Source organism: Pteronotus mesoamericanus, unplaced genomic scaffold, assembly GCF_021234165.1.
Source record: "Pteronotus mesoamericanus isolate MK-2021 breed Mesoamerican mustached bat unplaced genomic scaffold, CSHL_Meso_final scaffold_533, whole genome shotgun sequence".
In the NCBI taxonomy this organism is placed as follows: domain Eukaryota; kingdom Metazoa; phylum Chordata; class Mammalia; order Chiroptera; family Mormoopidae; genus Pteronotus; species Pteronotus mesoamericanus.
Window position 1 is genome coordinate 3,087,419 of NW_026555320.1, and position 26,233 is coordinate 3,113,651.

At 49.5% G+C, this 26,233-nt stretch overlaps 2 protein-coding genes across 3 annotated transcripts in view; one reads left to right on the plus strand and one right to left on the minus strand.

Moving 5' to 3' along the window:
* KLHL18 (kelch like family member 18) overlaps positions 1-8,592 on the plus strand; it is a 49,486-nt gene extending 40,894 nt beyond the window's left edge. The window contains exons 7-10 of one of the 2 annotated variants that reach the window (XM_054594499.1): positions 395-632; positions 3,629-3,733; positions 5,264-5,375; positions 6,063-8,592. In XM_054594499.1, the coding sequence (XP_054450474.1) occupies positions 395-632; positions 3,629-3,733; positions 5,264-5,375; positions 6,063-6,449 (842 nt within the window). In that variant the 3' untranslated portion in view covers positions 6,450-8,592. The remainder of the gene's footprint in view (positions 1-394; positions 633-3,628; positions 3,734-5,263; positions 5,376-6,062) is intronic. The other variant, XM_054594500.1, reaches the window with a different exon arrangement.
* Positions 8,593-17,593: 9,001 nt separating this feature from the next.
* On the minus strand, positions 17,594-20,365 carry LOC129087565 (15 kDa protein B-like). The gene is made up of 4 exons (XM_054594492.1): positions 20,064-20,365; positions 19,474-19,575; positions 18,761-18,853; positions 17,594-18,237 (listed from the first exon to the last, which is right to left on the minus strand). The coding sequence occupies exons 1-4, from the start codon at positions 20,238-20,240 to the stop codon at positions 18,097-18,099; spliced, it is 513 nt and encodes a 170-aa protein (XP_054450467.1). The 5' UTR covers positions 20,241-20,365; the 3' UTR covers positions 17,594-18,096.
* Positions 20,366-26,233: the final 5,868 nt, after the last annotated feature.

Below are 26,233 nucleotides of genomic sequence, written 5' to 3' on the forward strand. Positions count from 1 at the left end.
TAGTGGGAGGGTTGCCCTGTAACCAAAAGGCTGTGAATTCCATCCTCAGTACGGGTGTGGGCATGCGCGACCCCAGCCCGGACACAAGTGATCCCCGGTCCGAGAGCACAGGGGAGGCAGCTAATGATGCTGTTCTCACTCCCATTGATGTTTCTCTTTCTCCGTGCCTCCCTCTTTAAAAAAAAAAAAAAAAACAGTGAAAAAAAAAAATGCCCTCAGGTGAGGGGGAAAAAAGAATTAGGTTTGAGGTTATTACGGCTGAAATTTCTTAATGGGCCCTTCTGGCTTGAAATCCCGTGGGAAGAACTGATAGAATCTAGTTAAACATTCCATATAATCAGTTCCCAGCAACTGTGATCTAAACGAGTGGTCTCATTTGTTTAAATTTGAGTAGCAAATTTTTATGCAGGTGATTCCCTGAACGTGGTGGAAGTGTTCGACCCCATCGCCAATCGCTGGGAGAAGTGCCATCCCATGACGACAGCCCGCAGCCGTGTGGGTGTGGCTGTGGTGGACGGGCTTCTCTACGCCATCGGGGGCTATGACGGCCAGCTTCGGCTGAGCACTGTGGAGGTCTACAACCCCGAGACGGACACTTGGACCAGAGTGGGGAGCATGAACAGCAAGAGAAGGTATTCTGGAAGCCACTTGTGCAGTCCGCGCATGCACAGGGGCATCTGCGGGTGCCGTCCTAGACAAGCAGGGGCGCGTAATAACATAAAACGCGAGCTCTGGTCCGGGAACTTCCTGCAGCCAGACCAGCCACGGCCTGTTCCTCCAGCTGGGAGCGCCCCGGCCGCTTAGAGCAAAGTGCCTGCCTTGTCCTGTGAGGAACTCAGGGAGATGAGTCATGGGTGTGTGGAAGTTGTATTGTTATTTAGGTCCTGGATAAGGCTGAAAATGTGTGTATGGAAGATTCGATGAGGGAGAGAAGCTAGACTGGGCCATCTGGGAGAATGCAGAGAAATGGCAGGGAGCAGGGGTTAAAGTTGAAACACAAGAGTAAGGGGTGGTAAGAGGAAATCCAAGGTGTTTTTCTTTATACTTTGTTTCACCCAGGATCCCTGCCAGGCATGTGCTTTCACTCCCTGGGAGCATAGGAACCATAGCAATGTTCCTCCCTCCAGGACCGCCCCCATCCCCCCCCACCGCATGAGCACGTGGGTGTCGGCGAGGTGGACCGAGTTCACGTCTCTCCACACACCCCTTCATTGCAACTTGCCCGCTCACATTCCCCAATAAGGAGTGGGATTACAGGACACCCACATAGTGTCCCATGTAACCTTTTTAGTGCCAAAGCAACAGGTGGCATCTTTCCTGCTGTCAGCTGCATGTGGAGTGTTTCTGTGGTCGGGCAGAGAGAGGTTTGGAGGGGGAGGGCGGAACTGGACAGGTTCTTCCCTCTCCTGCCCTCAGCGAGGCCACACCGATCGGTGGTTTCAAGTGGAAGCCTGATGTTTCTCTTCCAGGACTGACGGAGGAGAGGAAAGCTGTCCAAGGCTCCTACCCACTTAACTAGAGCAGCTCTACATTTATCACTTTTACATGTTGAGCTTCCTTGACCTATGCCCAACCATAGGGAGAAAAGGTACATGAATTTTTTTGAAAGGGGCAGTTTGACAACCCCTGCACCAGTTGCTCTTTAAGGACTTTGCTAAGTGTTTGCCTCACAGACCGCTTTGTCTGGCCATGCTTTGTGTTCTCCACTTGTAAGATCTCGTGACCACACAAAAAGATCAAGTGAATGCATGTGGCAAGGAAGAAAAGTCGGCATGCAAGTCCTTTGTCACATGGAAGTGTCACGGCCATGATACGCATGTTCTGCCTTCATTGGTGTTAGCATTGGCCTCAAGCCAGCAGGAGTCTGCCTTTGCATCGGTAAGATCAGATTCACAAAGGGTCCTAGCTGATTTGATTTGAAAGGAAAATGATGTATGTAAGACCTGCTCACCCCGAGGCGGCGAGCCAGTGCTTGGATGGTCACAGTTCTGTCCCCAACCAGCGCCACCTCAGCGCTTCCCCTCTGCACTCCTTGGATACTTTGCAGCTTTCTGTGGCCTCAGAGGACTCATTGCTCCATATGATCCTTTTTTGCTTTGACTTCAATCAGTTCTTCCTTGTTTGTCTGCCCTGGGCTCCATCCTAGCTTTCATATCACGGGGTTTGGAGGCTTGTCTGGGAGGAAGGTCCTCTGGGTGTTCGTTTCCCTCACTATGGTCAATGCTCTGTTATTAGTAGTGTGGGTCCAGCTCCACTTCATCCCCTTTAAATTACAGGCTACCCTAAAATGTTCTCAGTCACTCCCCTCCTGACATCCCACACGGCGCTCTGTCCTGCCAGTTGGTGACAAGCTCCTTTCTGCCGTCATTCCCTCCCTCTCCTCCAGTCTTCCAGGGAGCTTCCTCCCCTAGTGATTCCAGTCCACACCAACCAACATTCCCCTTATCTCTTCATCCTCGTCTTTGCCAATTAGTTGATAGTTAATGTCACATAGTTTTGTGGCACCTCTTAATTCTTTCTCTTATTTTTGTTGAATTTCCGTGTTGTTACTTGTGTCTGCTTCGAAAAGGATAGTGACAGGTCTAGTGACTCGGTGGTCTTCCCACTGTCCTTGCCTAAGGCAAGGGCATTTCTTCTTTCACGCTGGTTCAGGGGATCTGTTATCACATCCCTCAAAGGGACATTGCATGGATCAGTTTGATTTGCTACATAAATTAGAAAGATGGCAGTAAGCTGGTACATTTCGTTTTCCTGTCTGTTAGACACCCAGATTTATTTATAATCTCCAGCATTAGGTTTGAAAATGGAATCGGGCAGCTTGGCATTCATGTTTAATTTCTTCTGAGGCTTTGTGCAGAGAAGATTATAGGTTACGCCAGACGCCTGGGTCTTTGGTGTTAGGAGAGCTCGGCCTGGCGAACAGTGTGGGAGTGGGGCTTGCCTCGCTGAGGTCTGAGCGCCCCTCTCCTGGCAGCCGGGGAGAGGAGCCCAGCCCCCAGCCGCTGCTGCCTGTCAGTACAGTGATGGTGTTGGCAAGAGACCAGCACAGGGTGCCTGACACACGCAGTAAGTGCACAACGGCAGGAGCTGTTATGCCACCCACTGTGACAGATTAGGGCCATGCAGAGCCGTGTATATACTAACAAGACATTTGTTGAACTTTATAGTGAAGTGAGTGGGAAAATCACGGTAACACAGTAAGCATGTGTTGAGAGCCTGTATGTACAAAGCATCGCACAGAGCACAGTCAGGGTCACACTGAGGAGGTGTGGGGTCAGGAGGGAGTCATTCTTGCTGAAGTGTCAAGAGGAGAGAGGAATTTGACCGGGGGCTAAAAGGTAAGTTGGACCGGGAGTGCAGCAAGGTGGAGCATATAAGCATGTGAGACAAATTGAGGACTGAGACGACTGGGGAGGGGAGGAAACCCCAGTAGGTGCGGGGGAGGAGGGCAAGAGGAACTCAGGGCAGCTGCTTTGCCCTCAGTTTTACACCTTCACGTTGCCCCCTACCTGGGATTTAGGTCTGTTCTAGAAAGAGGCAGTCGGTGAGCAGGTTGATTTCTCAGTGAGCATGACAGTGGCCGCAGGAAGCCTGAGGCCCATCTGGGATGACACTCTGTCTGTTTCAGTGCCATGGGGACAGTCGTGCTGGACGGGCAGATCTACGTCTGCGGGGGCTATGATGGCAACTCCTCTCTCAACTCTGTGGAGACCTACTCGCCTGAGACGGACAAGTAAGGGCTCCGTCTCCCCGGGCACCTGGGGCTCGCTAAGCCGGGAGGATGAGGAGTCAGACCTGCAGCTCTTAAATCAGGCTTCTCGATCAGGGAGAGTGTATCTTACCTTTTTAGCCCCTGTAGTACCTTGCACATAATAGGCATTTATTTAATAACTTTTGGTTAAGTGAATGAATTATTAAATGTTTTAGAAACAAATAGCCCGCAAAGATACTGGAAACACTTATTCAGTGCTCTGTACCTCTGAGCTAAATGAGCCCAGCGTAATGGAAATGCAGATGAAAGAGGATAAGGAATGGATGAGCAGCACTTTCTAAAGTGGGGAGGATCCGATTGTAAAAAAATTTTTAAAGTCCCATGGTCAAATAAGTTGGACACATGGATGTCTGTACCACCAGAGTCCTTATCTTTCCATAAAGCAAGATGGAAAATTCTGCAGTAAAGAGACCTGTTTAACCTCATATAACACCTAGCACCAGCTTATGGAATTATTTTGTGGACCACTCTTTGGAAAACACTAGCAAGGTTAGCCCAAATTTTTAATTTCAGTATTTGAATTTTCTCATGTAACAAAATATAAGCACATTAGTAGAATGGATTCATCAGAGTACTTTTAAGCCAAATTTCCACTCATTTCACCAATATATTGTGTATCAGACAACAAACAAGGTGTCTAAGATCGTTAAGTAGAAACCAGTCTGCAGGGCCACAGAGGCATCACAGTCGTCCTACCCTGGGGGCCTGTGTCTGGCACTGGCACAGCGTGATGAATGCCTTTATCTTCCCCACACTTAGTGGGGAGACAAGGTTAGGCCCATCAGGGACAGCAGGTGATGCTCATTTAGGCAGGGCGACAACAAGAAGAGAGCTTTGGAGATAAGACCCTGCCCGGCGTGATCAGGGAGAGGCGTGGGTGGCGCGTGGCAGGGGGTGGAGCTGGCAAGCTGACCAGGACCAAGTGGTAAAGAACCACGTTAGGGACCTTGGACTCTGCCTGAGAGGAAACAGTGAGGAGCCACTGGAGGGACATGCTACTCGGGGTCCAAATGAGAGTTGTCCGAATGCCAGGCCACATGGAAGGGGGCTGCTGCAGCGGGCCCAATGAGAGCCCAGAGCCGGAGGATGAGGTCAGGCCCTGCCGAGGAGGCAAACCAGCAGGGAATTGGCAACCACAAGAACGCCGAGGTTGAGGGAGAAGAAGCCCTAAAAATGCTGAGTTTACAAGTATGGCAGCTGGGGAGCTGGTGGTCCCAATTAACAAGACCGCGGAGCACAGGGGAGGGGCAGATCTGTAGGAGAGGCGCTGCTTAGGACATGCTGACCTGAGTGCCTCAGAGATGAGCAGAGGGGACCCGCTGCGGGTCTGAAAGCCACATGCAGGGGGAGGGGGCGGTGATGAAGAGGCAGGTGGTGCGGAGCCAGAGGAAGCGCAGCGCAGCGCAGCGCTCCCGGACCTGTCTAAGCCGTCTTGGGAGGACAGGGACACCAATCTCACGGCTCCCCTCCTGCTTTGGCTCTTTCCTGAAGGTGGACAGTGGTGACCCCGATGAGCTCGAATCGCAGCGCTGCTGGGGTCACAGTCTTTGAGGGCAGGATTTATGTGTCGGGCGGCCACGACGGTCTGCAGATCTTCAACAGCGTGAGTCGGGCTGCTCCCGGGCTAAGGGCTCTTAAGCCTTCCGTCTTTGAAAGCCGTTTGGGAAGGCAGTTCTCTGGGGAAAACGTTAGCCTGCCCGTTGTTGGGTGAGGCATCATCTAGTGGGGTTTTGGGCCGTCGCCTGTGAGCTCAGAAATTCTTCTGAGAATGGGAGCCAGGGTGCGTGGGGGAGGCAGAGTGTAGCTACCCTCCGCCCCCGCGTTTCGTTGTCCATCGAAAGCTGCCTGAGACCTGGTGAGGGTTCTCCCCAAAGGTCAGTCATAGACAGTGTGACTTTGCAGACAGCTGTAGTCTTCTGCATAATTTGTTTGAAATACAACCTCGACAGCCATGTCCTGGTGGCCGGTCCCCGAGGACCCCGCAGTGCTGCGGTGGGACACGTGCATCCGGCTGCCACTGCACAGCAGAGCAGCCTTGGGCAGGTCCTTCGTTTGCTTCTTTGGATGGAAACAGAAGGGGTCAGAGTAGGCTCCCTCTCACCTGTCCCTATAAGCCCAAGAACAACGAAGGAAATAGCGTCGAAGCCACAGCCCACACTGGCAGAGCCCCTCGTCCCTGGGCCTCCCACTGGGGTCTGATGCCGTGTGGGCCACTGTGCCCCGCGAAGCCACCCACGGACAGAGCCTCGGCTCTGACTGCCCTGTGCCTGTGCCCCTTCCCCCGCTGCAGGTGGAGCACTACAACCACCACACGGCCACCTGGTACCCTGCCGCGGGCATGCTCAACAAGCGCTGTCGGCACGGGGCCGCCTCTCTGGGGAGCAAGATGTTTGTCTGTGGGGGCTACGACGGCTCTGGCTTCCTCAGCATCGCCGAGATGTACAGCGCTGTAGCAGACCAGTGGTGCCTGATTGTGCCCATGCACACGCGCCGGAGCCGCGTCTCCCTGGTGGCCAGCTGTGGGCGCCTCTACGCTGTGGGGGGCTATGACGGACAGTCGAACCTCAGCTCAGTGGAGATGTACGACCCCGAGACGGACTGCTGGACATTTATGGCCCCCATGGCATGCCATGAGGGAGGGGTCGGCGTGGGCTGCATTCCCCTCCTCACCATCTGAGGCAGAGGACGGGGTGCGGTGGGGCAGGGATCTGGTACAAACATGGCACTTCCGTCCGGGGACTGTCCCTCTCGGGGGAGGCGGTAGACCAGAAGACGGGGTGAAATGTGAGCTCACCAGAGGTACAGTTTTTCCAGGTGCTTAAGTCCTCCCTCACTGTGCTGCCCTGTGACCTTCAGGTCTAGGTCATCAAGGTGCACAGCATGGGACAGAAGCCTGCCTGGGTCCCGCAGCTGGTGACACATGACTGCTTTGATGGTCCACACATACACAGGCTCCATCCAAGCGCAGGTCCCACCTGCACAGCTCTGAGCCACCCCCGGGCAGACGGCCTTCCGTCTTACACTCCTCCCCTGCTGTTCTCCAGCCACGTGGTGGCCAATTTGTGACGGGGCGGCTGCAGCAGCCAAGCCTGTTGGAAGTTGGGGTGCGGCTGGGAGAGGACAACACACCCCACATGTCTCACTGCCTGCGATGATGCAGCTGCAGGAAGGCGCTCGGTTGCACGCAAGCACCTCCTTCGGTCCTAGGGCACAGGCTTTGGTCCTTGGTGGTGGGTGAACAGGGAGGAGAGAAGCTTTTCCTGTGTCTAGTGTTGGGATTTCAGTGAGGTCTTCTTCATGTTATTCAGGAGAAACAGAAGAAAAAGAGATACTTGAAAGAAACTGAAGGAAATTTAAACACTTGAAAGAAACTGCAAAGAAAAATACTTTTTAAAAGGTGAACATTTTTTGCAAGAAGAAAACATTTTTTTAAAAAAGACACTAAAGGGAAATAAGGGTTTTAAATAGAAAACCACCCGACATGAAAAGGGCGGTGACCACTCCCACTCGGATCCCAGGGTCCTGAGGCCTCGCGTAGCACTCGGGGTTCCCTCTGAGCCCCAGCGTGTCTGGAACCGGCGCGCTCGACTGGTCCTGTAGCCAGGTGCTCATGGGTTTGTCTTCACACCCATCATCAGAGGACTTTTTTAATCGTAGGCTTAGAGAGTCGGCTGAATTACTGCCGCTGTTCCAGGCGGGGGCTCCCAGCTGGTCACTGGAAGCTTCGGGTGCCCCTGTGGGCACCTCCCACTGCCACCAGGGCTCTCATTCAGACTCCCCAGCCCCGCTTTCATGTCTTTCTTATTTGACCAGCAGGAAATAGCACGTCTGGTCAGACTCACTTGCCTGTCTGTCATTCTGAGATAGCTGTCCTCGCTGTGATGCTCCTGGGGCACATCACATTTGTACCTCTGGAGCCTGACCAAGGACTTGGTCCTTCCACCAGCCGTGGTGGGCTTGGTCCGGTCACCCTGTCTACCTGCCAGCCCACTGCTCCTCCATCCACTTGCCAATTCCAGGGGCCTGGCCTCCCTCCAGCCCTTGGCAGGCTGACCAGCAAGGTGGACATTTACACTCAAGCAAAGCTGGCTCTGTGATGGGAAGAAGTAAAGGACCAAGGGACTGCTTGCTGCTGCAAAGAACAGATTTCACGTTTCTTCCTCTGATCTTAGGAAATGACCTCTTGAAGACACTCCAAGCTCCATCCTTCTCCTCCCTGGATGGGACCTCCATGTAGCACAGCAGGACCAGAAAGGAGGACACCTTGTATTACCAGTGCACTGAGCAGTGGGGCTGTCCGTCAACTGCTGCTGCCAAATGTGTTCTACAGTGCTTCCGGGAAGAGGAAAGGGAGTACAGTTATTTCAATGCAAGACTGGGTCTTAGGGTCCCATCTCCGCTGGGCGGCGTGTCTGTTGCTGCCTGCCCAGAGTAGGCCGGAAGCCTGTTCAGAAAGGCACGATGTGGAGTCTGAGATGTCTTCCGCCCTAGGCCCAGGGGGGTTACCAGGCTGCGCCGTCACCGTGTACGCAGGGGGAAGTACCTTTTTTACCTGCCACTTAGGCGCTGGGCCTCTGTTACAAGCACTTGAAAATGATGTCTTGTTTTTTTGTTTTTAACGACTCAACAATCTGATATAGTTTAGCCTGGGCTCCTGGAGGAGCTCTGACATTCCTCGCTCCCTCTCAGTTTGCCTACCGAGGCAGACTCAAAGGAGGCTGGCGCCTGCGTTTCCCGGTGGAGAGCAGAGGATCAGTGCTCATCTTCCTATAGGAAGCCCCTTCTGTTGTGTGTCTGAGCAGCACTGACGAGCCTGGATTGTGAGGGTGTCAGGAATCAGTCAATGGGCTGATGTGTGGGCCTCGCCAGGGCCTGAGGATGCTGGCCCAGATGCTGCCATTGGGCATGCCGGGTCATTTTCCCATCATCTGCTGCTTTTGCAGTGGCCTTCCTAAGTCCACGCCCACCCCGCCGTGTAGAGGTTACGCTGCTGCACCTGAGGGCATTTCCAGGGAAGACGAAGCCAGCGCCCGGATCCGGGCCCGAGCACAAGTGCACAAACCATTTTCACGCTCGTCACGGTCAGTTCCTCAGTCTGCTGGTGAACGTTTGCAAATGGCTGGTGGCCCTGTGGTGTTGGAGCCTTTCCAATAGTGCCGTGAATATCACCCGTGGATATTGTGAAAGGGTATGACAAGGAGGTAGGACAGGTGCTGTGCTCAGTGGCTGGCCTCGCCCAGCTCTGAGCAGAGGACTGTGACCTCCTTTGTCCTTGGGCATTTCCCCGTAGGTAACACATGGGTTTCGTCTGAGATCAAAGCCAAGGTGGGGCTGAAGACCAGCCTCTAGACTTGGCCACAGAGATGTGAGTGGATAGAAATTCTCCTCCTTCCGCCCACTTTATTGTCTCCCAGAAAATCTTATTTCCTTTTATTTATAGAACGCATGTCTTTTGTGTTAAGAAACCAAAGAGAAATAAAGAGTACACTTCTAATATCTTCTTGCCCTTTTCTGATTTGTTTTTAGTACTTATTAGAAGTAAATAATATTTTTATTGTAATTCGGTGAAAAAATACATCAGACAAAGTAAAAATGTGCCTGTGAAAATAAGGGAAAAGCCAGATACAGCAAAGCAGTCTTCGGAGAGACGTATGTAACTTATAAGAATGGGTTCTGGTGAAAAGTATGCAAAAGGCTTCAATAGCATGTTGCATATCGCTCCTGTCCAGATCGCCACTCCCCTCGGATGTCGCCTGTTCTTCACTCACTGCCATCAAGCTCCAGAGTCCCCTGGTGGGATGGGGCTGGCCTGCCGGCTGCCTGGAAGCAACTGGTCCGGCTCCTCTTCTGTACTCTAGACCAGGGGCGCTTAATTTTGGTGCACTGAAGTCACTTTTTTTTAATTTAATTTTTTATTGAATTTATTGGGGTCACATTGGTTAATAAAATTATATAGGTTTTAGGAGTATTATTCTATAACACACCATCTGTATATTGTGTGCTTACCACCCCAAGTCAAGTCTCCCATCACCCTTTATCCCCCCTTTACCCTCTCCCGCCTCACTGGAGAATTCTTAAACCACAGGCTCATTTGTAGATGCCTCCGCAGAGCTGACTCCCTAGGGCTGGGGTGCAGCTTAGGCACTCTGGTGCGGGCAAGTATCCATGTGTGAACTAGACTCCTGTGTTTTGTGTTCACTTCTACAAATACAGCCACATTCCAGATCTGCCTCCCTGAGGTTAGATCCTGGTTACTGGGTTGTGGCTATTAAGAAACTCTTCATTCACACTCTTCCAAAAAGTTAGCTAATGGACAGGTTCATCCACTGGGTAACGATTATACTCGGATGGCAACTTCCTTTGATCAGTTTGGAAGCGTGTGACAGCCCTACGTACTCCCCACCAGCACGTGTTCGACACATAAACACTGTCTATTGATCGTCACTTGCTCTTCTCAGGAGTTCCCACAGTGTAGGTAGCAATGGCTCATTAATTAGCATAAGGAAATGGCCTCCGCAGGACTAACCGACCTGGTTCAACTACCTGGTAGTCCTGTCTAGCACTGAGACCAGACCTCCACACTCACAGGCAAGTTCACCTGAGGGGAGCTGTGTCTTTGACCTTGGAAGCAGCTGATCACCCAGCCTGCACACCTGGTGTGTGGAGGTGTGCTGCCTGGTGCTCTGATGGACTTCGGAGGAGCAGCCTAGGCACGAGGGAAAGGGACAAAACCACAGGTAGGTTATAGAAGCAGGCGGTTCTGTGCCAAAACAGGCAACCAGGTTATCTCAGAGCTGTTGTGGGAGAAAGGACAGGTGCCTACAAAGTAGTAAGAGCTCTTTTCTTGCTCAGAACTAAGGAGCCCTTTGGGGAAGAGGGGGCTGGTGAGCTTTGGCTGCCCGCTTCTGCTTGACTGCATTTCCTTTTTTGTTGCTCTTTGGACTCCTCCCCTCTTACACTAGCAGCAGAGCCCCCTCCTTACCCCAGAGGCAAACACTACTGGTTTTTACTGCTGCTCATGAAAACACAACGCACACAACCAAAAAATGACAAGGGAATTGTTCAGCTCTTATAGACATTAGCCCAGACTGCTCCCATTTTCATCTCATGAGATGACAGAGATGTTCCTCTCTTTAACGGAGCCCAGTTTCCTATTTACCTTATTCTAGGTTTGCAGTTCAGGATAAAAACCCAGGCTCCATAGCATGGCGTACAAGGCCACCGTGACCTGGCACCTCTTCCCACTCGGTCTCCCTGAAACAGACCGTCAGGGTGTCAGTTTAGAGGTCACCCCTGCAGCAGAGCGTCTCCAGTGAGCCTGGTGCCCCTCTGGGCTTGTCGCCGACTGTCTCACTAGAGCGATGGCCTGTTTGCTTGTTCTGTGCAGTAGGTGATGAGCTCCTTGAGAGTCTCCATTGTTGTGTACCCAGCACTGGGAAAAAAGAAGAAATGCAAGGACTATTTATTTTAAACTTGAGGACAGTCAGGTGCATACACAGTCAAAGTTTGCATAACCGTGCTTCCCTAGTCTGCCTCTGTTTTGCATCGCTGGTTGTTTTTTAAAGGTTTTACTGAGTTACAGTTTACATCCCTTAACATTCACTCATTTTCTATGTGCAATGCAATGATTTTTAATAAATGTAGAATTGTGCAGCCATTACCACATTTTGGAATATTTTCATTGTTCCAAAGTGTTCCCTTTTCCCTCCTGCCTGTGTGAAATGAATCATCCTCAGGCAACCACTGTTTTGCTTTGTCTCTAGACTTGCCCATTCTGGATATTTCATGTAAATGGGATCATATCATGTGTGCAGTCTTTTTCCTTTTTTAGAATGTTTTTGAGTTTTGTCCATGTTGTAGAATGTATCAGTAGCTTGTTTCTTTTATTGTTCCTGAATAGTTTTCCACCTGTGGATATACCTCATTTTGTTTATCTTTTTTTTTTTTTTTTTACCATTAATTGATAGATATTTAGATTGTTTCCAGTTTGGGGCTATTATGAATAATACTGCTATGATGTACAAGTTTTTGTGGACATATATTTTCATTCCTCTTTGGTAGACTCCTAGGAGTACAATTGCTGGGTCACATGGTAAGTTTATATTTAACTTTTTAAGAAATTTATAATCTTTCCCAGAGTGGCTGCACCATTTTGCATTCCCACCAGCAGTGTATGAGGGTTAGGTTTCTTTACATCCTTGTCCATTCTTAGAATTCTCTCTCTTTTGGGTTATAGCCATTCTACTGAAGTGACATCTCACTGTGGTTTTAATTTTCATTTCTCTAACAACTAATGATTTTGAGTGTCTTATCATGTGCTTATTAGCTATTTGTATATCTTTGGTAAAATATCTATTCAAATCTTGCCCATTTTAAAATTAGGTCACATGTCTTATTAATGGGTTATATGAATTCTTTATATATTCTGGATACAAATCTTTCATCTGGTACATTTTTTGCAAGTATTTTCTCCCAGTCTATGGCTTGTCTTTCATTTTCTTAATGGTAGAAGTTTTTAATTTTTGAAGTATAATTTACTAATTATCTCTTATGGATCATACTTTTAGTGTCATATCATAAGAACGTTTTTTATTTATTTTTAGAGAGAGCAAGGGAGAGAGAGGAAAACATTGATTTGCTGTTCCACTTATCAGTGCATTCATTGATTGTTTCTTGCAGGTGCCCTGACCGGGGATCAAACCCACAGCCCTTACGACACCCTAACCAACTGAACTACCCAGCCAGAGCCTTAAGAACTTTTTGCCCAAACCAAGGCTATTAGAAATTCTTCTAGAAGCTTTATAGTTTTAGTTCATAACTATAGTTTAGTTAAGTGATCTATTTTGAGTTAATTTGTTAAAATTCATCTTTCGGGGCACAGATATCCATTTATCTCAGCACATTTGTTATAAAGATGGTCTCTCTCCACTGAATTGCTTTGGTGCCTTTGTTGACATCAGTTGACCATAAATATAAGTTTATTTCTAGAATCTCAGTTCTGTTCCATTGATCTTATATGCCTATCTATGAGCCAATATCTCACTGATTATATAGTATCAATTTCTCCAACTCAGAAGTCAGTCTTAAAATTGGACAATGTAAGTCTACCAAACTTTGATCTTTTTCAAAATTCTTTTGACTATTTTAGATACGTCGTACTTCCATATAACTAATATTCAGCTTATTTATACAGAAGCATCTTCTGGGGTTTACATAGATACTGTGCTGAATTTATAGATCAATTTGGAGACAATTATCATCTCAAAAATATGAAGTCTTCCAATCCATGAACATAGAATGTTTATCATTTATTTAGAGCTTCCTTGATTTCTCTCAGCAATATTTTGTTATTTTCAGTGTACAAGTCTTGCACTTCTCAAATTAAAATGTGCCTAAATATTTTTTATGCTATCATGGGTGGAATTGCTTGCTTAATTTTATTTTCAAAGATTTTTGGCGCTAGTATATAGAAATATCATTGGGGTTTTTTTGTACATTGATCTTATATCCTGTGACCTTGCTAAACTCATTTATATTTATCTTTTTACAAAGGTATTTATGTGTGGACTCCTTGGGATTTTCTATATACATGACATACCATCTTTGAATAAAAAGAATTTTGTTCTTTCCTTTCCAATCTGGATGCCTTTAATTTTTTCCTGCCTACTGTACTGACTAGAACCTCCAGTACAATGCTGTGTAGCAGCGGGGCAGGTGGCGGGGAGGCGCTGGCTGGTGCAGCTCAGCGGATTGAGCACCGGCCTGCGAACCGAAAGGTGGCAGGTTGGATTCCCGGTCAGGGCACATGCCTGGGTTGCGGGCCAGGTTCCCAGTCAGGGGCATGTGAGAGGCAACCGATCAATGTATCCCTCACACATCAATATTAATAATAATTGGAAAAAGACATTCTTGCCTTGTTCTCAGTCTTAGGGAGGAAGACATTCAGTCCATCAAAAATATTAAGCTGTGGATTTTTCATCAGTGAACTTTAAATTGAAGTTTCATTCTATTTTTTACTCTTATTTTTTTAATTTTTGCAACTTGTTCTTATTTGATAATATATCTTTCTCATATGAGTGCACATAGATCTGCTTTATTTTTAAAATAACGCTGATAGTTCATTGCGTCGATGGACGTATGGGTCCGTTTTTGATGCCACAGCCAGTGCTGCTGTGAACGTCCCTATGCTGTGCACGGGTTTAGGCTGAACCAGTCTTTTCACTGAGGCTGCAAGATGAGGAGTCCCAGAGGTAAAGGGCACGATGACCATTTTAAATTTTGATACATGGTGAAAGTTGAGACCATCTGACACTGCCCTCTGTGTTCACCCTCTTTCCCATCCGGGCATTCCTATTCCAAACATCAACCTCGTTAATGGAAAAACAGCATCTTACTTTCATTTGCCTTTTTTTGCTAGTGGCATTGAGCATCTTCTTGTATTTGCTGGCCATTTGTAGTTGTCCTGTGAACTGTGTGTTTTGGAGTGTTGATTGTTTTCTTAGATTTTCAAGAGCTTAAGAGCTTATTGAATATTTCTCAAGATAGTTTCCCCAGTTTTTTGACTTTGTGAGTCTTTTTCCTTTTCATGCATTAAAACCTGTATTTTTATTTTTATGTGGTCAAATTTACTAGTGTTTTTTTTTTTTTAATGCTTTCTGGGTTTTCCAATTCTGAGATTATACAAGTATTTACTCATGTTTCGTTGTAGAACTGATGGTTTCATTTTATATGTTCAATCTTTGTCAGTTTAGCATTTAATTTCATTTAGGGAGTCAGATGGGGATCCATCTTTAATTTTATTTTTTAAGCCACTTATTGAATAATCTAGTCTTCCTCCACTAGTTAAAAAGCCACCTTTATTATGACAAGTTCTCACATGTGCTTTGGGTTTATTTCTTATCCCTATTCTCTGCTATTCATTTGACTAATACCCCTGTTACTAGGACCACATTTCTAATTACTTGATAATATTTTTAAAATATCTGCTAAAGCAAGACCCTTCTTAAGTCCTCTTAGAATATTTGTAATGGTTCTTATTTAATTAAAATTTACTTAGCCCTGGCCAGGTAGCTCAGTTGGCTAGAGCATTGGCCCAACACGCCAAGGTTACTGGTTTGATCCCCAGTCAGGGCACATACAAGAATCACCGATGAATGCATGAATAAGTGGAACAACAACAAATCAGTGTCTCTCTCTCCCCCCTCCTCTAAAATCAATCAATAAAATAATAAAATTTACTGCATCTTTTACATATAGAAAAGTACACAAATGGTCAGAATTACACTGGGTAAATTATCGCAAAGGGAACATCTCAGTCATGTGCCTGCCACCAAGATTGAACTGCTGCTGGCATTCCAGAGCACCTCTGTCTCCTGTTTTCGGCCTGTGCTGATCCAGCACCAGGGCCCCGCCCCACCCAGAAGTAACCACTACTCTTACTTTGGACACAAAAGCTTATTTTGCCCATTTTGTATACAATTCATTATGCATTGTAGTTCCTTCTGTGTTTGCTTTCTGCTTGGCCTTGTGAGATTCATCCATATTGTGGGTAGTAGTAGTAGTCATTCTTACAACTGCGCATATTCCATTGTGTTACTGTATGCTTCATCCTTTTTCTATGGTGGTGGTCATTTGGAATTTTTCCAGTGTTTGACAATTATGAATAAACAATGAACATTCTTGCTTGTATCCTTTGCTTCTATTTGTACATTGTTTTAAGCATTTATTGATTGTAGCCCTGGCTCAGTGGACTGAGTGCTGCCTGCAAACCAAAAGGTCACCAGTTTGATTCCCAGTCAGGGCACGTGCCTGGGAAGATGCCTGGGTTGTGGGCCAGGTCCCTCATTGGGGGCGTGCAAGAGGCAACCGATCGATGTATCTCTCACACATCAATGTTTCCCTCTTTCTCCCTCCCTTCCCTCTCTCTAAAAATAAATAAATAAAATATTTTTAAAAAATAAAAGATATTTAAAAACAGTTTATTAAAAAAATTAATTGATTTTAGAAAGGAAGGGGGGAGGAGAGAGAAACCTTGATTTGTTGTTTTACCTATTTATGCATTCCTTGGTTGATTCCTGTATGTGCCCTAATGGGGGAGCAACTCCTTGGCGTAGGGGGACAACGCTCCAACCAACTGAGCTACACAGCCAGGGCCATACATACATTTTTGATAAGAGATGAATCACTGGTTCATAAATGTTTATTTAGCTTTAGCAGATAATGCCAAACTTTTTCAAAATTTGCGTACCACATTCTGTTCTCATGAGCAGTATGTGGGACTTCGTTTGCTATATATCCTCACCAACAGTTGGTAGAATATTTTTAATTTTAGCTCTATTATGATGTATATGTCATGGTATCTTGTGTGTGTTTTTTAAAAATATTTTGCTTTAGTTTCAGGTATACATCATAGTGGTTAGACAATTGAGTTTCATTCTTAGTTTGTTGAGCTTTTGTCATGAGTGGGTGTTAGATGTGGTCAAATACTTTTCCTTCATCTATCAAGATGATCATGTGGTTTTTGTCCTTTAACCTGTTAACATGATATATAACATTAATTGATGTTTGAAATGTTGATCCAACTTGCATTCCAGGGATAAATCCCCCTCAGCCATGGTATATCGATATAATCCTGTTAATGTTGTGGGAAATGGTGTGCTAACATTTTGTTAAGTAATTTTGCATCCATGTTCATTAGAGATAATTTCTGTAGTTTTTTCTTCTTGTGACGTTTTTGGCCAGTAATACTGGCCTCACAGAATGAGTGAAGTGTTTCTTACTCCTCTATTTCGGATAGATTTTGTGAAGGATTGGTATTATTTTTTTAAATATTTGATAGAACTCATCAGTGAAGCCATCACTGGACCTTTTCTTGGAGGAAAAATTTTAAATTTCTAATTCAGTTTACTCACTTGCCTAGGATTGCCCTGAGGGTGGGATTCTGGTCCCTTAGGGGGTTGGACATTTGGGGTTAAGGAGGTTCTTGCCCTGTCAGCAGGGATTGAAACCACTAAAGTGAGCCCGATCTGACTCGGGCTCCTCATTTTCCCTCGCTCTTGCCTGGAGATGTTTACCTCTCGTCTCAAAATTCATCTCTGTGACTCTTGTACTGCCCACCTGCACCTCTTTCTGACTTCCAAATAGAAGAGGCCTCGGCGCTCAGCCCTGAGCTCTGACTTCATTCCACACGCTCTCTGCAGCTGATACGCCCTCTGCCGAATGGGAGCAGGGCCGCGGGACCGCGTCCTGTCTCTGCACCGGCACAGGTGCACACGTTCACGTGCGTATGTCCCAACAGGGCCAGGTCCAATGTGGAACCTCGGACATGGTTTCCCCATCCTCACACCTCTTCTCTCTTGCCGATTGTTCACTCAGGAACCCAGTGGTAGGTTTCGGAAGAGGGAAGGGATGAGAGTCATCCGTCCCCATCTTCTTCATCAGGCCAGCCGTGGCCCAGCCCTGTTGATTCGGCTCCCAGGGCAGTGCTGCTCTCTGCTCCCACGCTAGTGCACACCCTCAGCACCCGGCACCGCAGTCTGTGGTCAACAGAGCGGCCCAAGTGAGGTGCCTGCTCAGACCCCGCCAGTGGCTCCCCAGGGCCTCAGGCCCTATTCTGTTGGGATGGTTTGGGGGGCGGTTCAGACACAGCTCCCCTAAGAGAGAAGGTGTGTGGCACCAGCGATGGAGGGTCTGGGGCACTCTACTCCTCCATCCCCAGCAGAGCTCTCCTTGGCCCTTTACAGAGCATTTGAACATCAAGCCCACCTGGTCCAGCACCAACGCTTTATTCATTCACTCGTTCACTTAATCATTTATCTCAGAAATATTTTATTGAGCCTCTCTCCAAGGATGGGCTGACCCTCTTGGAAGTGCCTGCATATGTGAGGGGACATTTATTGTCACAGTACCTGGGCTGGGAGCGGGCGTACTCAGGGTCCTGCACAAATGGAGCTACCTTCCCAGGAGCACCTCACTGATAAACTCACTCCACTGCCACCTGCAGCTGGCTCTGAAGGGCACAGCGGTGAGAACACATAGAGCCGTCTGGCCACGTGGTTTGAGGAACATGAACGCTCTGAGGAGGGAACACTTTTGCCCAGGGGAAAGCAGGGAGGCTTCCTGGAGGAGGTGACTTTGGAGCCGTGCCTTGGAGGAGGAGTAGGATTTACAGACACAGGCAGGAAGAAGCAGAGGTGTGCGAAAGCAGAGGAGTGTGGGTGGGCTCAGACAATGCAGGGAAGGGGCTGCTGAGGGCGACAGGGAATGGATGGGTAGGAAGAGGGGGTTGTGGTGGGGAGGCAGGGCCTCCCCTTCCTTCTCCAGCCCTAGAAATTCCTCAGGATGTTGGAGATGATGTCGAACTTGGCTTTCTCATACATGTCCCTGATTGCAGGCGGCAGCTTGGAGCTGTCAACATCCAGAGCGGCTGCCTCTGGGGGCGCGGCAGATCGCTTCTCCCGGAGGAGCTGTGGGAACCATGCCGGGCAGTCACTCCCGTCACCCTCACTGACTTGTCACACTGCCTTCCATGTCCCGCCTGTGGCCCCTCTCTCCAGGCCAGGATGCGGGGACTGAGGCCCCGGCAGTGACGTTGGCAATGGGGCTGGAGGTGGTCCCCAGTCAGGCCCTCCCCCTCGGAGCCCAGAGGGTCCCTGCAGGCCTGGACTCTGGGCCCCACTCCCACCCCGGCTATTCCACTCACTGGCCAGGAGGCTCCCGCCTCTGGTTTCAGTTCTCCCAAACGTGGGATGGGGACGAGGGTCAGCTCCCAAGGGGTCCTTAGGCCCAGAGCAGAGCCAGTGCCCTGCCTAAGAAGGCAGAGTGCCCCCCAGCACCCCACAGCCCCCGCTACCAATCTCCCCTACCCTCCTGCCAAATGACCCGCCGTCCCTCAAGATCCCTCCTGACAATTGCATAGAGGAGGGCTTGGTTGGCCCCATTCCTCAGATGAGGGAACTGAGGCCACATGTGTCCAAGCCGATGGCTCACCTTTCGCTGTCGCTTTTGGCCCCGAGGGCAGTCAACAGTCAGGATGCGGTACCGCCACAGCCTGAAGAAGGAGCCGGTGCAGTTCCTCTCCTCCTGCGAGGCCGCGAACACAGGGGCTGGAAGTATCCCACTGACCCCGCCTGCCCCGCAACCCAAGCGGCGCATCCCCCATCCTCCCAAAGCCAGGGCTGCAGGCCAAGGACACCCAGGGCCAGGGAAAGGCTCCCTGTACTCGCCAGGCACTCAGCGGGGACAGACGTCTTTACGTTAGCCTGCCCGCAGGAAGCCCTGTCTGTTTGAAGTGGGTGCGTGCACCAAAACCACACGGAAGAGGACCTACCCCCACAGCTGGTTACTGTCCCTGGGCAGCGGGGCCGCGGGTGATTTTTGCCTTATCTCATTTTGCTTCTCCAGGATCTGTAAATTTGCTACCGTAAAATGTTATTTTCCTGATTTTATCAAAGCAGTTATCTTACGTGCATTATGGTCCTGCTTTGTTCTTTTTCTATTTAGTCATCTTTGGCACGTATTGCTTTTATAATAAGGATTGAGAATACTTTACAGTAAGAGAAAGCAATCAGGGGAAAACAGATTTTCAAAAGGGCTTCTACAGTGAAATCTCTCGTGGCTGGATGAGGAGGGCGGGGGCAAATGCACAGCCCCCTGAGGTGGAAAGAGCAGAGGCCCCCCTGCCTCCGGGCTGGGAGACTCACCCCACCGTCCCTGAAGGCACACTCCTGGGGCTGCCTCCGCTCTCCGACGAGGCACACCGTCTCTTTGACCCTGAAGGCGAGCAGCATCGTGGTGGTGGTGTTCTGCAGAAGTGAGAGAAAACTGATCATCTCCCTTTTACAGAGGAGGGGGCAAAAGCACAGAGAGGTCGCAGTGACAGGCTAGAAGGGGATGAGCTGAGGTCTGCACGTTCCACCAAACCCGGCAGCCTCTTACGTGGCCTCAGCAGAGATTCCAAGTGTGCAGAGCTTTTGGAAACTAGCAAAAGGCTACCAGTTTTTCGGACCAGTTCTGCATGTCCCTGCAACCCCGGGGCCTTGAGGGCAGGCTAGATTCCCAGACTCCACATTTCATGCCTGAGAGAAAACCCCAAATCTCCCAGGGAGCCAGCTGTCAGGCCTGAGACTACAATCTTTGCCTACCTTCCACTGGGAGAAACATTATAACAACAACAGGTAAAGTTAACCAAATGCTTTGGGCTTGTGCCAGGTATTCTCTCCGCCTGCTCCCCTTGCAGGCTGCTGTGGGCAGGTGTCCGCAGCTTCCCTGGCCTGGGGCCGGGGACACTCACCGAGCCAGGCCGCGGGGTGGCTTCCAGCAAGCGGAAAAGGGGCTGTCCTGGTCGCCCATAGTTGAAGAACTGCAAGGCCTGGGTGACAATCGCCTCATAGTTCTGAGGGTGTTGGGCCACACAGGCCATTACTGCCAAGCCCACTGTCAGCAGAAGTGCCCTCCGGACCCCTGCCATTGTCCCTTCTCTGATCCACTGCCACTTGCTCACCCTTTTAGGTGCTGCCTGGGTTGCCTTGCCCAAGGGCTTCTGGCGACATACAGGGCTGGTGCCTTCCTGAAAGGGGCCTCTCCTTTCACTTCCTTTGCCAGACATACACTGTTGGCCAATGTTCGGAAATACCATTGGCTAAAAAGCAAATAGGTTTGGGCAACAGGTCAGGGCCTAGGAGTGAGGTTAGAGCCCTGAGCTGGGGGCAGGGGACCTGCGTGATGTTGGGCAAGTCCCTTCACTCTGGGCCTCACTGTCCCCACCTATACCACAAGGAGGCTGCCTCCAGCTCTGACAGTCCTGCCTCAATGGAATGATCCCATAGACCCTGGTTCAAATCCCACCTCTGCCACTTCCCCACTGGTTCTCAGTCAATCTTCCTGGGGTGGGATTCAGTGTCCTCACCTGTAAAGCAGAGAGAACAACTCTGACATTGTAATGGAGGGGAGGATTCAAGCTAATATGTGGGCGGACGACCTGGGCCAGCGTGTGAGGCAGAGGAAGCCTCAGGTGCGGTGGCTTTTAGGGCAGCGAGGCTCAGGATGCAGCTGAGGCGTTAGCAAGCACGGAGCTCCTACCCCTCCGGGCTCTGAGCAGGTGGCAGCCATCAACCCAGTTTTGCAGATGAGGACACTTACGCACTAGGAGGTTGAGAACTGGGCCCAGGCACATAGCTGGCAAGTGGAGGGACTGGGAAGGGCTGGGCGGGGCTGGGCCACCAGCCAAGGGTAGCGGCAAACCCCACGCGGCTCTGCCTCAGTGGGGGCTGCAGGTCTGGTCCCTGAGTGCAGGGGCTGAGGAGCGGAGCTGCAGAGGGCAAGGGCAGGGTTCCTGGCATCCAGCCCGGGGTTTCTCCAAGACACACCCTGCATGTGACTTGACCTTGGGGCCTGCAGTTGGGGCAGGGGTGGGTGGGGCTCTGGAGGACACAGGGAGCAGGAAGTGGACATGACTCCACCTGCGAGAGGCCACAGCTCCCTTCAGGTGGGCAGTTCCACACCACCGTGTTTCACTCAGGCAGCTGGGACCTGTGGCTCCTTTGGGACACATGAGGCAAAAAGCTTTCACAAGGTGTGGGAGGACTGTGAAGACAGCAGCCTTGTGGGCCCTTGGGCAAGCCTCTTGCTCTAATGGAATGGTCAGGAGCGGGGCAGGGAGGCCGGGACTCTTAGCTCTTGCCCAAGTGAGGCAGAGGAAGTTGCGGTGGCCCCATTGGTCCCATGGAGACACACACCTAATGTCCCAGAACCAGCAGTGTGACACAAGTTGCCCCACTACCCACCGACACAGACACGTCAGCTAGGAAGGCCCTGGCATCTGAGAGCCCCACATGTGACCTCAGCCCTCACCTAGCAGGTTTGGCGCCCCCTGAGCGGGGGCCGGGGGTCTCAGAGTTCTGCCATGTTTGGCTGTACTTTTCTGCTCACTGGCTGGAGCCAGGCCATCCAGAAGGGTGTACTTGGGCAATCCTGGGAGGCCCTCCCTCTCAGCAGCCTGAACTACGGGGCTGGTCCGAGGCAGGGGAGAGAGAAATCCTCCGTTGCCTCCTTTCCGTTCACAGACACGGGTACAGGAGTGCCCCTCGCCCAAGAATTAAACCTGGTCCTAAACAACAACATAATTTCGAATCTTCTAGGCTTTTGTGCAGCCAATGGCCCCGCAGGCTGTGACTTTGGCGGCCTCTGCTGGCCAAGGGACGTCTGAGAGCTGGGAAGGGGTTCTGGTTTGCAGAAGGGCCTCGGAGGCGGCTGGCCTTCCTGCACATTTGCAAACCTGTCATGCTGGAGTCTTTTCTAGGGAGAAAGTAACTGATGCTCCTGGGGTTCTTGGAGGGTCTGGGCCGCTCTGGAGGCAAGAGGAGCACTGTATCACTCAGCAGCTTCTTCTTTGCTGCTCCCATGGGAGCCTCTCTCTGGGCCAAAGGGAGGGGGGCTGCCTCCGAGTCCCCTCCCCAAACCCCAAGTGCCCGGTGATGGCTGGGAGGGAAGGGGGAAGGGACGCATTGGGGACCCTTCAGCTTTGGCTACCAGGGAGACCAGAAGAGTTTCCTCCCCTCCCTCCCTCTTTCCTCCCCTCTTTCCTTTTCTTCCTTCCCCTACATGGTGTTTTGGGCAGCCCCTGTCCCTGTTTCCCCACCTGTCATGCAATGATTCTGGGTTGTCACCCAAGGAAGGTGGCAGCAGAGGAGGCTCCAAGGTTCCTGCCTGGGTGGCTATGAATGTTCGTCCTAGACACACCTCCTGGCACTGTGGCGGGGGGCGGGGTGTCTTTCCAGGGTATGCAGACACCCAGCAGTGGAATTGTGGCCATCAGCGGGGCACAAGGGACATGTAGTGTCAGCTGATAATACCAAACTGTTTTCCAAAGTGGCAGCACTGTTATGGCTCCATCTGCTGCAGGTGAGCGTTCCTGTTGCTCCACATCCTCACCATCAACTGTCTTTGACGGACATTGACTCATTTGTCTGGTGAGAATAAAGTGGACTTTCACTGGGGTTTGGGTTTCCATTTCCCTTGCTTACCGGTGAGATCCGACATCTTTCCCTATGTTTTTGGCTATTCCCATAAGTTCCCTTACAAGATCTGTGCCCATTTTTTTCTTTTTTGTCTTTCTTGAGAGCTTGTTAGAGTTCTTTACATATTCTAGATGGTAACGCTTTGTTGGTTATGTCTCATAAGTATTTTGTCCCAATCTGATCTTGTCTTTCCACTTCCTTTTTAATATCCTGTTTTTCTTTTAACTTGTTTGACATTTCAGACTTAGAAATGTTGCAAAAGTAGTACAAAGAATTCCTTCATTCCCTTTACCAAAATTCCCCAAATGTTAACATTTCACCAGATTTGCATCCTCCTCTCTATTTCTGTATACGTATATACACACATGCATACACAGAGAACATCCCTCCGCCTCCTTGCTGTTCTTCAGGCTGCCAGGCAGCCTTGGCTCAGGGCTTGTGCATTTGCTAACTTCTCTTTCTTGAACATTATTCCCCTTGCTCTGACCCTGGTTTGCTTCTTCACTCCCTTCAGATCTCTGCTTAAATAGTATCTTCTTAGTAAAGCCTTCCATGGTCACCCAACATCCCAGATATAGAATTGCAAATGTCCCCTTCCTCATATTCCCACTCTCCTTTTTCTTCTTCATTGTGCTAAGTCGGTCTCCTCTCACTAACTGTGACCTCGTGAGGGCAGAAATCTTTGCCTGTTCTATTCAGCAACACCCAGAGTGGTGCACAGCGCACAGTCGAATGAATATGTGTTGAAAAAAATGAACTGGGAGGAAGACCCAGTCCCAACCCAGACTCTTCCATTTACTTGCTGGGAGGTTGAGTGGTCCGCTCCCTAGCCCAGTCCTCAGTTTCCACATCGGTAAAATGGGGGAGGGTGTCTGTGTGTTTCTGAGGCCCTTCCAGCTCCACCAAGTGTGACCGGGGAGGTTGTCTTGAGAAAGATGAACTGACCTGGCTGAATGGGTGTTTGCTGCCCCCTTGTGATGGGGCCTAGAGTTCCCTGTACTAGCGAGTCATGCTCCTCCAAACTTCCAACTCTGCCCATCTCTGAGTAAGTATGTGCAGTAGGAGGGCACCCCTCACCCCTGACTCCTTTCTGCTGTCTCACCTCCACTGGCCCGTCCCCGCCCCACTGCCTCAGCATTTGAGGCCTCCTCCTCACAGCGCATCTTGGTTTTTGATGCCTCTCCCACCAATTGCCCTTCATGTCACTGTGTCCTTGTGTTATGAATTGTGTACCTCCACCCCCCAACCCTGCCACCTCTCCTACTGGGTTGGCTGAGAAGTCTGTTACTTTTTTTCCCATAAAAGACACATTTTTCATTTTTGCCAACAGCTTTATTGATTTGGATATTTTGAGTATGTCGGCTGTTTCCCCCTATTGACTTCTAGTGGGTAGAGGCCAGGGGTGCTGCTAAACATCTTCCAATGCCTAACTAAGGCAGTTCCACAGCAAAGGATTATTTGGCCAAAATGTTAATAGTACCAAGAAACTTTGCAAACCACTTTTGACACGTCCGATCAGCCACAGCACCTTATCCACACACTGCACAAATTTTTTGAGTTACACTTCCCTTTTTACCTTTCTTGAAATAATAAAGCACAATACGCCAAAAATGTTGCTTGTTTTCTTCCACCTTCAATATTAAAATGGCTGCACAAAAGTTCACCAATTTTGATAAGCTTTTTTAAAGTGCACACTGATACGACAGTTGTTACAATACAATCTAACAAAATTGTTTCAAATAAAGTTCAAGACAACTAAGCCCTACTGGAGCCATTGCAGGGAAAAAACATAATGGACTTTTTGACCAACTCAATAAATTCCTGTGTAGAAGTCCTAACCCCCAATACCTCAGAGTGTGACTGTATTTGCAGACAGACTCTTTATCCTATTTTTTATTTTAGAGGGAGTCAGAGAGACAGAGACATTGACCTGTTGTTCCATTTATTTATGCATTCATTGGTCGCTTCTTGCATGTGTCCTGGCTAGGGATCGAACCTGTCACTGTGGTGTATCAGGACAACTCTCTAACCAAGAGCTACCTGGCCATGGCAAGACAGACTCTTTAAAGAGGTAATTAAAGGAACAAAAAGTCATGAAGGTGGGTCCTAATCCATAGGACTGGTGTTCTTACAAGAAAAGGTTAGGACACAGACATGCACAGAAGGAAAGCCTGTTGTGAAACAACAGGGAAAAGACATTCATCTACAAATCAAGGAGTCAGGCCTCAAGAAACCAATCTGGTGACACTTTGATCTGACTTGCGGCCCCCAGAATGGTGAGACAACTAACTGATCTGCTGTTTAAAGCACTCAGTCTGTGATACTTTGTTATGGCCTCTCTGGCAAATCAGCATACCCTGGGGCTCAGAGGGTGTATGTCTGCTGTTGTAGTTCGACTCCGGGAGGGCCATGTGGGGCTGCGGTGGTCCCAGTCTATGAAAGACAGTGAGGCTGAAGGAAGGTCAGTTGCTCTAAGCAGCTCAGGAGGCAGGGACCCATCTGCCAGCCTCCTCTGAATCCTGGAGACTGGCCAGAGCCCCATTTTGCACCCGCAGTTCCCTCTCCCCGCACCTGGAATGCCTGCCTCTATAGGTCCTCCCTATCTGGCAAGGTCCAAGTAGGGCTTCCTACTCCTCCTCTGTCCCTTTCTTCCTAACTGTCCCAGCCAGTACTGACCTGTAACTGCTTACTCCTGATGTCTTGCTGGCCTCATGCTTGGGGCCTGGGCGCTCCGAGTCCTGTGGCTAAACTGCTTCCTGTAGCTGCCTGCTTCCCTGGTCCCACATCCCAAACCTTGCCTTTCCTTGCTCAGCAGTGCTATGCTATAGCCTCCCACCCCCTAGCCTGCTCTGGTCCCAGCTGCTGTGCCTACATCTAACAACCCCCTGTGGCTGGCCACCACCTCACCATTAGAAAACCCCAGCATGGGCTGCTTTACATTTCTGCATTGTATCCACTGTAAGTTCTTGGGGCAACTTCTCCTCTTCCTCAGGGTTGGGAATTTTGAGGGCATGGGCTTATACTCAATTTCTCTACCTCTGATCAGGTAACCCCAAGATGGCCCTCCAAAAAACAGCTCTAAGATCCTGGTATACTTTTTGCTTTCCTTAAATATATACAAAGCCTGTTCAGAAAGTATCCAGCTATGTACTATGAAAAATAGAGACATTTGTTGAAGATACAAGAAACATTGTACATAGGAAATGATGCCTCAGTCCCCTTCAAAGTAGGCACCTTGGGATCTTACATAGCTCTCCCAGCATCATTAGTAACTGTTGCACGACATTTCTTCTGCTCTAGTAGCAGAAGCCATGGAATGAATTTTGCCACAACACATTTCATGTCAAGATCCTGCATCAAAATCTCAGACCCCACAGTTTTTGGAATCCCCACCCAGATCAGCTTCCAATTCTTGCAATGTCAGTGGCTGATCTTTGTTGACTGC

Coding starts and splice junctions, on each gene's coding strand:
- LOC129087565 (XM_054594492.1), bottom strand. CDS start 20,240: ATGGCAGGGGTCCGGAGGGCACTTCTGCTGACAGTGGGCTTGGCAGTA. Junction 19,576..20,063: donor CCACCCCGCGGCCTGGCTCG/GTGAGTGTCCCC, acceptor TCACTTCTGCAG/AACACCACCACCACGATGCT. Junction 18,854..19,473: donor GTGCCTTCAGGGACGGTGGG/GTGAGTCTCCCA, acceptor GCGGCCTCGCAG/GAGGAGAGGAACTGCACCGG.